The 12,878-nt window shown below is 39.2% G+C and overlaps 1 protein-coding gene across 2 annotated transcripts in view; it reads left to right on the plus strand.

Annotated features, from left to right (window-relative positions):
• INTS8 (integrator complex subunit 8) overlaps positions 1-12,878 on the plus strand; it is a 45,829-nt gene that overhangs the window by 32,690 nt on the left and 261 nt on the right. The window contains exons 18-26 of one of the 2 annotated variants that reach the window (XM_006076264.4): positions 343-376; positions 1,148-1,204; positions 1,294-1,355; positions 4,433-4,551; positions 5,820-5,923; positions 6,674-6,724; positions 8,977-9,050; positions 9,125-9,189; positions 9,360-9,403. In XM_006076264.4, coding sequence (XP_006076326.1) covers positions 343-376; positions 1,148-1,204; positions 1,294-1,355; positions 4,433-4,551; positions 5,820-5,923; positions 6,674-6,724; positions 8,977-9,050; positions 9,125-9,189; positions 9,360-9,403 — 610 coding nt within the window. The remainder of the gene's footprint in view (positions 1-342; positions 377-1,147; positions 1,205-1,293; positions 1,356-4,432; positions 4,552-5,819; positions 5,924-6,673; positions 6,725-8,976; positions 9,051-9,124; positions 9,190-9,359; positions 9,404-12,878) is intronic. The other variant, XM_025265046.3, reaches the window with a different exon arrangement.

The following is a 12,878-nucleotide window of genomic DNA, read 5'->3' on the forward strand; positions in this document are numbered from 1 at the left end:
ACTGTTTTAAGAACCTCTGTCATTATCCTTGTATATCATAAAAATGGACAATGTAAGAATTCTCTGGTGCTGATCTGGGATGGACTTGTCTAATAGCACCAACTTAGGAAATACCTGTGTATTTCCTATCAACAGTGTCTGGTTGGATAGTACTGAAGATGTCACATGTAATTAAAACAGGAAAGATATTTTATTAGGTTAGTATAACAATAGACTATTATTACTCTTTTATACATACAGAACTGAAAAGTTAGGACTAGAACTTCACCTAGAATTTACTTTCTTGTTTTTATTTTGAATTTCTGGTATTAAATGTATATACAAAAATTTGTGTCTTTGTAGGAGTGAACTGCTTTCTTTCCTCAAAAGATTAAGGGTAAGTTTTGTAAAAGTGGGTCTAACTACTATTGCTGATTTATGAGGATATGATAAAAAAAATTATTGAGTGTTAAAATGCTGATTATTTAAGTAACCTGTTAATGTGCTTTTTATCTTTGGTGATCATTTTTTTTGAGGATGGGATAGTCTGAATGGAGAAGTTTATTTTGCACTTACCATACTCTGTTTTAGTGAGTACAGTAGGTATTTTTAAATTGTAAAGAAGTCTTCATAATAGGGCTAGGTATCTGAATCCTAACTTTAATTCTTTTGATAGGTTTAATATCATATTTGTTTATTGGACATAGATTCCACTCTTTAAATTCCATTCTGTAAACAGCTGTTCCACACAGCTTGTGGATCTTAGTTCTCCCACCAGGGATCAAACCCGTGTTCCCTGCAGTGGAAGCATGGAGTCTTAACCACTGAACACCAGGGAAGTCCCTGAATATTAGTTTGAGGAATAAGAAGACAATTGTTTTTAGAGGTAGCTGGAAGTACTAGTGGGAAGGAGTTCTTTTAATTCAATTTCAAAAGACGTGGGAGGACAGACACCTAAATTTGGTCATTTTTGTGTTAATTGTGTGTTGTGATTTCTTTCATGAGATTAAAAATAATGTTAATCTCTAGTGTACTCCTAACTAAAGCAGGTGATAATTTCCAAAAGGGTAAGAATCTTTTGAAGGAAAGTACTTGGTATCCTTGAGGCTGATAGAGAAATATTAAGATATATATAATATTTAAGGATTCTTTGTTTTCTTTCTCATAGGAACCATTGGTTTTGACTATTATTTTGTCACTCTTTGTGAAACTTCACAACGTCCGGGTCAGTATTTCATAATTTCATCTAAAAAAATTTTTGAAAGAAAGTTCTTTTTAAATCACACTCTTTTTTTTCTTTTTTTTTTAAATAAGGAGGACATTGTGAATGATATTACAGCTGAACATATTTCTATCTGGCCATCCTCCATCCCCAAGTAAGAAGTATTATAGCTTACATTTTATTAAATTGTTTTTTATATATATATATATATTTATATAAACTATCCTGACTGATATAGATAAACTTGAATAATTTGATTAAAAGACTGCAATTTGTTGCGACTCTGTAGCCAACTTCATATTTCTCTATTACAGTAATGAGCTTCCTAGAAATTATGCATCAGGCATAACTAAGAGCTGAAGTGTACTAGCCTTAGATTGAATCAGTGGCACCCCACTCCAGTACTCTTCCCTGGAAAATCCCATGGACGGAGGAGCCTGGTAGGCTGCAGTCCATGGGGTCACTAAGAGTCGGACACGACTGAGCGACTTCACTTTCACTCTTCACTTTCATGCATTGGAGAAGGAAATGGCAACCCACTCCAGTGTTCTTGCCTGGAGAATCCCACGGACGGGGGAGCCTGGTGGGCTGCCGTCTATGGGGTTGCACAGAGTTAGGCGCGACTGAAGCGATGCAGCAGACAGTCTCTCAGTAGTCCCGATTTCTTGTCAGTGGTGGAATTAGAAAATGGAGGCTAATAAAAGGATGACGTTCTACCTGGCTTTTCTAATACTGATTGTCAGAAGTCCCCAATTCTTTTTCGTTACCTTAAGAAATTCTTTAATTACTTTACGAACTCTTCTCTCTTCCTTTTATCACCTGGGAACCGCAGTAAGAGGCGGACAACTAAGGGGAGAAGACAATGTTCTTCCTTTTGTGGAAGAAGAAACCGTTTACATTTTTCTCTTCCCACAGATGCCAGCTTCTTACTCAGGAGAGTCCATTTGTTTCCTCACGTAAATGACTCTTCTTTTCTCCCCTAGCCCCTAGTCATCTTCTTTGTGCCTGAAGGGCAGGCACAGAAATCTAGGCATATTTTATTGCTCTTAATAAAGGCATCTCTGAAAAAGAAAAGATTGTAGTAGGTAGGTAAACAGTCTCAGAGATGGGAAGCTCTCTCGGACAGGGATTTTGGAGGACCCAAAGTGGTGAGTGACCCTTGCCTCCACTTACAAGGCTTGGTTCCCAAAGCAGCACCGTGCTTCCTGAAGCAAATAACTGCAGATATTTTAATGTAAAATTTGTAAAATAGCAGTCCATTAATCAGGTAGAGATCATACTGCTTTTTTTTTTTTACTATGCTGTCTTCATTGCGGTGCACAGGCTTTCTCCAGTGGTGACGGGGCTCTGGTTGCAGAGTGTGGGCTCCAGAGCCCCGGGCTCACCAGTTGTGGCGTGGAGGCTTAGTTATGCTGTGGTATGTGGGATCTTAGTTCCCCAACCAGGGATCGAACCCGTGTCCCCTGCTTTGGGGCGCTGGGGAAATCCCCGTTTGCCTTTGGTTATAAGTCTTAGGTGTTACTACTTCAGCCTAAGTTTAGATTATAAAGTACTGATTGATTTTTTTCAGTGTGTGTTTATAAATGAGGCAGTGGTTTGTCATAGAGGTTCCGAGCCAGACTCTGAGAGCTTGAGGCCCAGCCTGTCCACTTACCAGGTCTCCTGCAACCCAGGTCTCCCGCATCGCAGGCAGATTCTTTAACATCTGAGCCACCAAGGAAGCCCTTAACTTATTTAAATAATCGTAAATAAATTAGTTGTAGGCTTCCCTGGTGGCTCAGCAGTAAGGAATGTACCTGCAATGCAGGAGCTGCAGGAGACACGGGTTTGACTCCTGGATTGGGAAGATCCTCTGGAGGAGGGCATGGCAATCCACTCCAGTAATCTTGCCTGGAGAATCCCATGGACTGAGGAGCTTGGCAGGCTCAGTCCGTATGGTCACAAAGAGTCGGACATGACTGAAGTGACTTGGCACAGGGAGTTTCCTGGTGATCCAGTGGTTAAAAATCTGCCAGCCAGTGCACGGGGACAAGGTTCAGGAAGGTTCCTTGGTCCCGGAAGATCCCGCATGCCAAGGGCAACTAAGCTGGTGTGCCAAAACTACTGAGCCTGTGAGCTGCAACTGCTGAAAGCCTGTGTGCTCTGGGGCCTGCAAGAGGCAGCAAGAGAAGCCAGCACAAGGAGAAGCCCGCGCACCTTGACTCCAGAGCAATTCCTGCTCACTGCAGCTAAATAAAGCCCACTTGCAAAAATGAAGACCTAGAGCAGCCAGAAACAAATCACTTGTAAACAGACAGTTGGGTGTTTGCTAGTAGCACCACGATACTTTCCCACTACACTGGGAACAGGGGTGAAGTATGGTAAAATTTAGCTCCTCAGGGCAACAGAGATTGTCCTTGTCCAAGTTCATCTCGTAAATGATAGAGCCGGGACTTGAACTGTGGTATGCTTCTGAATCAAAAGCCTGTTTTCCCTACCGTTGGGTCTCATTGCTTCCGGGAGGTAGGAGCTGTGGTTGTGTTTCCTGGGTGCTGGCCTGGCTTTTATCCTCACACTTCTGTCATCTTATTCTGTGTCTCAGAATTTCCGGGTTTAATCAGGCTCAGAGCAGCTGGCCCCATTCCCCTCTCATTTTTTGGATTCTTCATTGCTTCCAAATGCATTGCCGAGATGACACTTGCCATATCTTGCCCCTAACCCAGTGAAACATCTAATCCAGAGGAGTTAGTTACTCTTAGAAGAAGCCACAGGATGTATTTAAGGCCACATATAGCAGTATTGTTGGTGTTTGAACCCTTGGTTTTTGTAGCTTTCTCTAGATAATAGAACTTAAAAATCATTTGGAAAATTTTTATCAGTGTATCTCTTTAAAATTTTGTTGCCTGTAAGTTATGCATAAAAAGTGGAGATAGGGTCATATCATACCACCTTTTTGTGCTTTACATTGTAAAATGTTTAAAGATACTCTTAGAGTGGCCTGGTTTACCTTCTTTGGCATTTTGGGGAAAGGAAACAAAAATCAGATTGTTTTCAGCCCCATATAAAAAGTTAGCTGATCACACGTCCTCTGATTCAGTTGTTTTGATAGTTTTAAAATATTTACTGCTAGTAATATTTAGCATTGTATTTATGTTCACTTAAATTTTGACTCTTTTGTTTGTTTGTTTTAATAAATGTGTGTATAGATTTGTGAAGTTGACTCCTAAATTACGCGTATTGTTTTTCCTGCAGCCTCCAGTCAGTGGATTTTGAAGCTGTAGCAATCACAGTGAAAGAGCTAGTTCGGTATGCCCTCAGTATAAACCCAAACAACCACTCCTGGTTAATTATTCAGGCGGACATTTATTTTGGTAAGTGACATGTGTCACTGCTATGTGTTTGTAACTCTTTTAGAAGTGAAAATAAATATGTTACACTTACTATTACGGTACTTTATTAAACTTGAGTCTTATTTTTGACATTCTCTAAATCTTCCAAGATGAAATGGAGAGTAATTGTTACTGTTATATGTATGCATTTTTCTGAGTCTTTGATTCAGATGTTTTTAATTTTATGTTGACCACCTTTTTTCTGTTTGTTTTTTTTTTCCCATAGTAAGTGATCATCTGAAAAGTTGGTAAAACATTCTTAGGAGGTTTAAGTTTAGTTTGCACAATTGCTATTTTAAAGGTTCTAAAATGTGTCTAGGCACTCTTGATAATTATTTGTGTTCATGGGAAGAGATTTGTTGCCACCCAGTTTTAGCAGTAATTAACTCAGGGCCAGTCTTATTTCATCTGTACCCTCACCTGCATCATCCTTGCTTTCTTCTGTATTATTTTTGGAACAAACAATGGCCAATTAACAAACAGGTCTTTGTTTATGGCTGTGCTGGGCCTCGTTGCCATTTGAGGGCTTTTCTCTGTTTGCAAAGAGCAGAGGCTGCTCTCCAGTTGCAGTGCGCGGGCTTCTTCTGTAACAGCACAGGCCCCAGAGCCTGGGGGCTTCAGTGGTGCTGCACGCGGGCTCAGGCGCTGTGACCCGCAGGTTCCAGAGCTCAGGCTCAGTGGGTGTGTGGTGCCTGGGCGTAGTCGCTCCCAGGCATGTGGGATCTTCATGGATCCGGGATGGAGCCGGTGTCCCCTGCATTATTGCAAGGCGGAATCTTAACTACTGGACCACCAGGAAGCCCAATAATTGCCAGCTTTAATGCTTATGGTTACCCTAGCCCTGCAAAGAATTTATTTTCAGGATCTTAATATCTTTATTCAGAGTAAATTTTCTGATTCTAAACTGTCTCAGAAAAATAAGATCTGTTTCTAGTATAGGCATTTGGGAAATAAATGCCTCCAAGTACTAAGTTCTGCACTAGTAAGTTTGACAAGAAATCTGAGGTAAAATTTTGGCTAATCAGTCTTAGAAGAAAACAATCTATATATAGGGCTTCTTTAAAGTGGTTGAAATAATAAAGCCAATTTTTCTCATTCTTGCCCTGGCTAAGCGTTACCCCTAGGTCTGTGGTTTGAATCTGCTTTGTCACACATGAAGTAGTAATACCTGACCCTTCACAAAAGAGGCCCTGTCTTTTTAGCTGCATATTTAATGACAGATAATCTTTATCTCTGTTTTCTGCTTCAAGCAACAAATCAGTATTCAGCGGCTCTTCACTATTATCTTCAGGCAGGAGCTGTGTGCTCTGATTTCTTTAACAAGGCTGTGCCTCCAGATGTTTATACAGACCAGGTAAAAGTTGTTGTTGTGCGCTTGCTTGCTTCTGAAGTGTCTGAAAACATTCTTTTTCCTGGGCCTCATTTTGCCTGAGTTTCTTCTTTTCCATAAATGTGGTGGTAACTCCCAAATGGATTGATTGCTCCAGGTCAGACCGCTTCATGGTTCCCGTGCCCAAAGCCATTGCTGATTTGATTTCCCCAAACACCTCAAACTCCGCCTCTCCAGGGCTGGTTCAGCATCTTACTCTACCAGTCTGTCCTGATGACCTTCCCACACCAGAACAAAAACATAACCCCCCACTGAAATTTCAGTCAGCTTTGTTTTGCCCTTTGAGTTGACCAAGCATAAACCCTGAGTGTCATCCTCTTTTCTTTTCTAATCCTTCCACCAATATCCACTCAACCTTTAATGTTGATTCTGTCTCTTCAATCTCAAATTTTACTCATTTTCTCCCAAAATGCTGTACTGCTTAGGCTACCAATATCATAATGTAATAAATGGCATTTTTTAATACTTACAATAATGACTTAAATAGGATTTAAAATCTTTTAATAATTAGGTTTTTAAAATTAGAAGTTCTGTTTTTTAGAGTAGTTTTAGATTCACAACAAAATTGAGTGAAAAATAATAGAGTTCTTCTATTCTTCCTATCCCTGCACATGTACAACCTACCTGGTGATTGACATCCCACGTCAGAGTGGAACATTTGTTACAATTCTTATCAATTAGTTTTTTAAAATAATGAGAATTTTGTTTTTATAGGTAATAAAACGAATGATAAAGTGCTGTTCTTTGCTGAATTGCCACACACAGGTTAGTTTATAAAATTATGATGTTGGTCTATTGTCTTGTAAGTTAGAGTTTATAGTAAATACAAGGCATTGCACTGGGAAGTATTTTCCATGTCATAATTCCTTAAATTTATGGCATTTAAGAATTTGGCATGATCTTTAAATTTTTTTTAAGAGTTTACAGAATTTTAACCGAAATGAAAGTGTGGGTTACAAAACATTGGCCTTTGAACCTTATAAATAGAAAAGCCATTCTCAAGTATATCTAATATTTAAGAGTAATATGTGCATTAATCACTGTGTGTGTGTTAGTCTCTCAGTCATGTCTGACTCTTTGTGACCCCATGGACTATAGCTTGCCAGGCTCCTCTCTCCATGGGATTCTCTGGGCAAGAATACTGGAGTGGATAACCATTGCTTTCTCCAGTGATCTTCCTGACCCAAGGATTGAACCTGGGTCTCTTGCATTGCAGGCAGATTCTTTACCATCTGAGCCACCAGGGAAGTTCCATATTAATCATTAGGGAAACGTAAATCAATACCACAATGAGATATCACTTCACACATATGAGGAGGCAGTAATTGAAAGACAGAAACAAGTATTGGTGAGGCTGTGGAGAAATTAGAACCTTCATGTGGCTGGTAGGAATATACATTGGGGCAGCCTTTTTGGAAAACAGTTTGCTGCCTGCTCAAGAAAGTGAACATCAAATTCCCTACCGTATGACCCAGCAGTTTCACTCATAAGTATATAACCAACAAAACTGAAAACATTTGTCCACGAAAGGATTTATATGTGAAATGTTTATAGCACAGCACATTCATTATTCATAATAGACAAAAGTGGAAACAACCCAAATGCTCATCTGCTGATGAATGGATAAACAAAATCTGGTAGATTTATATAGTGGAATATTATTCAGCCATGAACAGGGATGAAGTACTGATATATGCTACAACAGAGATGAATCCTATACGTTTTATGTTGAGTGAAAAAATAGCCAGATTACAAAAAGCTTTGTTTTGTATGATGCCCTTTATATGAAATGTCCAGAATAAGCAAATGGGTAGAGTCAGTGTAGGTTAGTGGTTGTCAGAGACTGGGAGAGGAGGTGGGAGGGAACTGGAGAGGGACTGCTAATGGATATGGAGTTTTTCCTCTGGGGTAGGGGAATGAAATGTTTTGAAATTAGATAGTGGTGATGGTTGTACAATTTTGTGAATATAGTAAAAAACCACTGAATTTTATACTCTGAAAGGGTTCAGGTTTTGGTATGTGAATAATAATTTTTAAATTTCTATAAATATTTAAGAAAGAGATCAGCATTATGACCTACATACCCGGTTGAAATGGATCTGTCTTTAATCTTAAGCAGACTGGCAGCTTACATGTTGCCCAAATGAGCTTCTGTACTTGCCAGCTGTGAAAGGCCTAATTGGAGGAACATCCATTGGATGTATGTCCTTGAACATGTAACACTTTGGTCAGTTTTCCATTCCTTTGATTTTCTAAACTGGCTTTTTGTCAGCCTCTCATTCAAGTAAAGCTCTGAAAATTTTATGATTTAAGTTACTGGTGAAGAAAATATTGGGCAGACAGACATGTGTAAGGATTTTTACCATTAAAATTGGATGGATTCCATACATACGAGCTCATTTATTCAGCCTGATCTGCAAGGCCTCTTAAGTTAGAGAATATATTCTTGACATAGGGCTTCCCTGGTGGCTCAGATGGTAAAGAATTCGCCTGCTGCCAGAGAGCAGGATTCAATCCCTGCGTTGGGAATATCCCCTGGAGGAGGGCATGGCAACCCACTCCAGTATTCTTGCCTAGAGAATCCCATGGAAGGAGCCTGGCAGGCTACAGACCATGGGGTCACCAAGAGCTGGACACGACTGAGCGACAAAGCATACATTCTGGACATGAGTCATTAAAAACTATCCCTGCAAAACCAGGAGTCATTATTTTTTCCCCAAACTGGAACCTTTTCATTTTGTATTGGGGTATAGCTGATTAACAACGTTGTGGTGTTTCGGGTGAACAGTGAAGGGACTCAGCCATGCATATATTCTCCCCTAAGGCCCCCGCCCATCCAGACTGGCGCGTACCATCGAGCAGAGTTCCACGTGCTGTATAATAGGTCCTTGGTAGTTCGTTATCCATTTTAAATATAGCAGTGTGTACATGACCTTCCCTAAATCCCTAACTATCCCTTCCCCACAGCAACCATAAGTTCAGTATGTGAAACCATTTTCAATTCTTTGTTTATGTAGGTGGCAATTTTATGTCAGTTCCTCAGAGAGATTGACTACAAAACAGCCTTTAAATCACTGCAGGAACAAAACAGGTATGAATGGTTTTTAAAATAGAGTTGAAATTTTCTGCTTAAGGAAGATTAAATAACTGAATTCTGTTTTTCAGTCATGATGCAATGGACTCCTACTATGACTACATATGGGATGTTACCATTTTGGAATATTTGACTTGTATCCTTTCATTAACATATGTGTGTGTTACTAGAACAGTTCATTTTCTGTAAATTAAAGAAGTATTTAATATTGTGTATTTTCTAAATAAAAAATGAAGAACAGAACAGAGACTCTATATCATGATATGTAATAGTATTAAATTTATTATTCTTAACTGATTCCTTTAGATCTTCATCATAAAAGAGGAGAAACAGATAAAAGACAAATTGCAGTAAGTTATTTTGTGCTTTGATTCTTCAATGATATACTTAATTTCCCTAATACTAAACTATTTCTTGTCTTATACAGTGTTGGTGTCCTTACCATGGTCTGCAAGGTCGAGAGGGACCTGACCTCTAGCTAGTCACTTGACTCCCCTTTGCTAGTTTCTGCTACCCCAGTACCCCTACCCTTCTTTGAGCATGCCAAGAACATTCACCACCGAAGTGTCTATAAAATTTTCTCTTTCAGGAACATTCTTTTTTAACTTCGCTCAGGTTTCTCCTCAGTTGTCACCTTCTTAGAAATCATTATTTTCCTGTTGTTGTTCAGTCGCTGAGTTGTGTCCCACTCTTTGCGACCCCATGGACTGCAGCATGCCAGGCTCCTCTGTCCTTCACTGTCTCCTGGAATTTGCTCAAGTTCATGTCCATTGAGTTGGTGATGCCATCCAATCATCTTATCCTCTGCCCCCTTCTCCTTTTGTCTTCAGTCTTTCCCAGCATCAGGGTCTTTTCTAATGAGTTGGCTCGTCCCATCAGGTGGCCAAAGTACTAGAGCTTCAGCATCATTCCAATGAATATTCAGGGTTGATTTCCTTTAGGATGGACTGGTTGGATCTCCTTGCAGTCCAAGGGACTCTCAAGAGCCTTCTCCAACATCACAATTTGAAAGCATCAGTTCTTAAGCACTCAGCCTTCTTTATGGTCCAACTCTCACATCCATATGTGACTATTGGAAAAACCACAGTTTTGGCTATGAGGACCTTTGTTGGCAAAGTGATGTCTCTGCTTTTTAATACATTGCCCAGGTTTGTCATAGCTTTCTTTCCAAGAAGGAAGGGTCTTTTAATTTCATGGCTGCAGTCACCATCCACAGTAATTTTGGAGCCCAAGAAAATGAAATTTCACTGCTTCCATGTTTTCCCCTTTTGTTTGCCCTGAAGTGTTGGGATCAGATATTATGATGTTAGTTTTTTGAATGTTGAGTTTTAAGCTGGCTTTTTCACTGTCCTCTTTCACCCTCATCAAGAGGCCATCTAGTTCCTCTTCACTTTCTGCCATTAGAATGGTATCATCTGTGTATCTGAGGTTGTTGATATTTTAAAGCTTTCTATTTGGACTAAACTGTATGGCCATTATTTAGGGCCACAGAGTGACAACAGCATCTTTAAAAAAAAGAGAGAAAGGCAAGGAATGTAGTGCCAGTTCCACTTTATTGGAAGCTACTCATTCTTTTGTTTACAACTTAACCAGGGTTGGAAGGTAATGCTGAAAATTTGTCAGTACCCTGATGAGATTTCCAGATTACCTCTACTTGTATCATTTTTTAAGCCCCTTCTTGGAAGCGTAAACCTACCTCCTTATTAGCTCACCTAAACGCTAACCTAGTTGTTCCTCTACATGCATCAAAAGATGTATAATCGACTTACCCAGCTCCCCAACATTCCAAGTTTCATTGTCACCTTATTCTTCATCAACCTCCAGTATCCATAGCCAGGCCTTTTGACAGAGTTACTCTATTAAGATCTGCCAGTAATCCGTCCCTTTCTTACCTGTTGACTTTCATATTTCTCATGATCATGAGATGTTCAAGTTTCATGACCAAGTCCCCAGTCTGTCAACCCTTTCCCAACCTGCCTTCTTTCCTACTGGCCTGGAGTACTGCAGATCCTGGCTTGTGTACTCCATGGCCTGCAGCCTTAGTTGGCCCCTGATTTCTTTTGTCCACCTGCCAGTAGTCAGTGGTCTGCCTTCTTTTTAGGGAATATTTTAGATTTTTGCCCTATTAGGCCCTGTCCTCTCTCTCCTTTTCCCATTTTCAGTAACTTCCTTGTGTTTGAAGTAGACAAGAAAAAAAGACTGATCAGTTCCTGTCCTTGTGAAAGTTATAGTCTTGGGAGTTACGGCCCTGTGAGTGCCAGCTTCAAATTCCTGTTTCAGATCCCTACTTTCCACCTTTGAAATAATCGCCAACTGTACTCAGTATGTTTATGCTACTCCTTTATGAAGATACGTTTTTATGCTTTTGATTCTATCCCTTCAGTCATTCTATCCCTTTCAGTTGGTTATCTCCCCTCTTAAATTGTCAGGCACTCCTATTAAACCTATGAACTATTTCATCCTTAATAAAAACGTCTCTTGACTGTGCCTCTCTTTCTGTCCCCTCTGCCTAGTTTTTCGAAGCTCTTTTACCCAGTAGTTTGATTTCTCCTGTCCCCCACTGTTTTCAAGGGACACCAAATGCCAAAGGCAGTGAATACTTTTCAGTCTTTATTCTATTGTTTACACCTCCTTCCTTCCTTGAAATTCTTTATTCCTTTGGCTTCCTTGACACCATTTTTAACTCAGTTCTTTTCCCTGACTCTTCAGCCTTTTCTTTGTGGATATTTCCCCATCTACCCCGAAACTTCCGTTTTTGTCAAGAAGTTAGTCCTTGGGTATTTCATGATTGCCCTTCATTCTCCCTAGGTAACCTCATCCACTTATGGTTTTGACCACTACCCACTTAAGATGTGTTATTTCTCTCAAATATCTGCCTCCTATTCCAATTTCTGTCTTTTTAAAATTTTTATTGGGATATAATTGCTTTACAGTGTTCTGTTAGTTTCTGCTGTACAGCAGAGTCAGTCGGTTATATGTGTATTCCCTCTTTTTTAGATTTCTTTTCCATTTAGGTCATCACAGAGCACTGAGTAGTTTCCTTGCTATTCAGTAGGTTCTTATTTTTTTTTATATGCAGTAGTGTATATATGTCAGTCCCAATCTCCAAATTCATCCCCCCCACACCGTTATCCATCAGTTTGTTCTCTGTCTGATTTGTCTTATACTTTGGACTTATTTAGCCAGTTGTCTTCAGGATATTTTGTTCGAAATAACTCTAGTTATTCCTCACTACTAGTTTTTTTCATATGCATTTTTTCATATTGAAATAGCATTATTAGCAAGTCCTCCTACCCACTAACCTGATGATCATTTCTGAATAGTCTTGGCTTCCTTCAGGCTACCTTTCAAATAGTCTGTTGTTTTAAAAAAAAAAAAAACTTAGAACGTCTTTAAAAGTAATTTTAAGATCTTAAAACATGCTCTCACAAAACATTCCATGGCAGAATGCTACTATAGATTTTTATCAGGCTGAAGTACTTCTTTCTAATCATGAAAGAGATGGGTCACTATATTTAGTGCTGAGCAACTAGCTATTTTTACATATATAGAAAGTGAAGCCCCCAAACATGAATTTTTATTTTTTTGAATTATTTTTTAGAATCTTTTAAAAATATGTCAGATTACATGCAGACTTTATTTAGTGATATTTTTAGTCAGATAAACTTAAATGAATGTACTTAATATTCTGAATATAATTCCACAAACTATAGTAATTGGTCTTTTCCTTGAGTGCTTCCAGTCTTAATTTCTTCCACACCTCTTAGCATCTACAATTAGAGGTTCAGTTATCGTTGTTAGCAAATAGGTAGTTTTATATTATGT

Source organism: Bubalus bubalis, chromosome 15, assembly GCF_019923935.1.
Source record: "Bubalus bubalis isolate 160015118507 breed Murrah chromosome 15, NDDB_SH_1, whole genome shotgun sequence".
In the NCBI taxonomy this organism is placed as follows: Eukaryota; Metazoa; Chordata; class Mammalia; order Artiodactyla; family Bovidae; genus Bubalus; species Bubalus bubalis.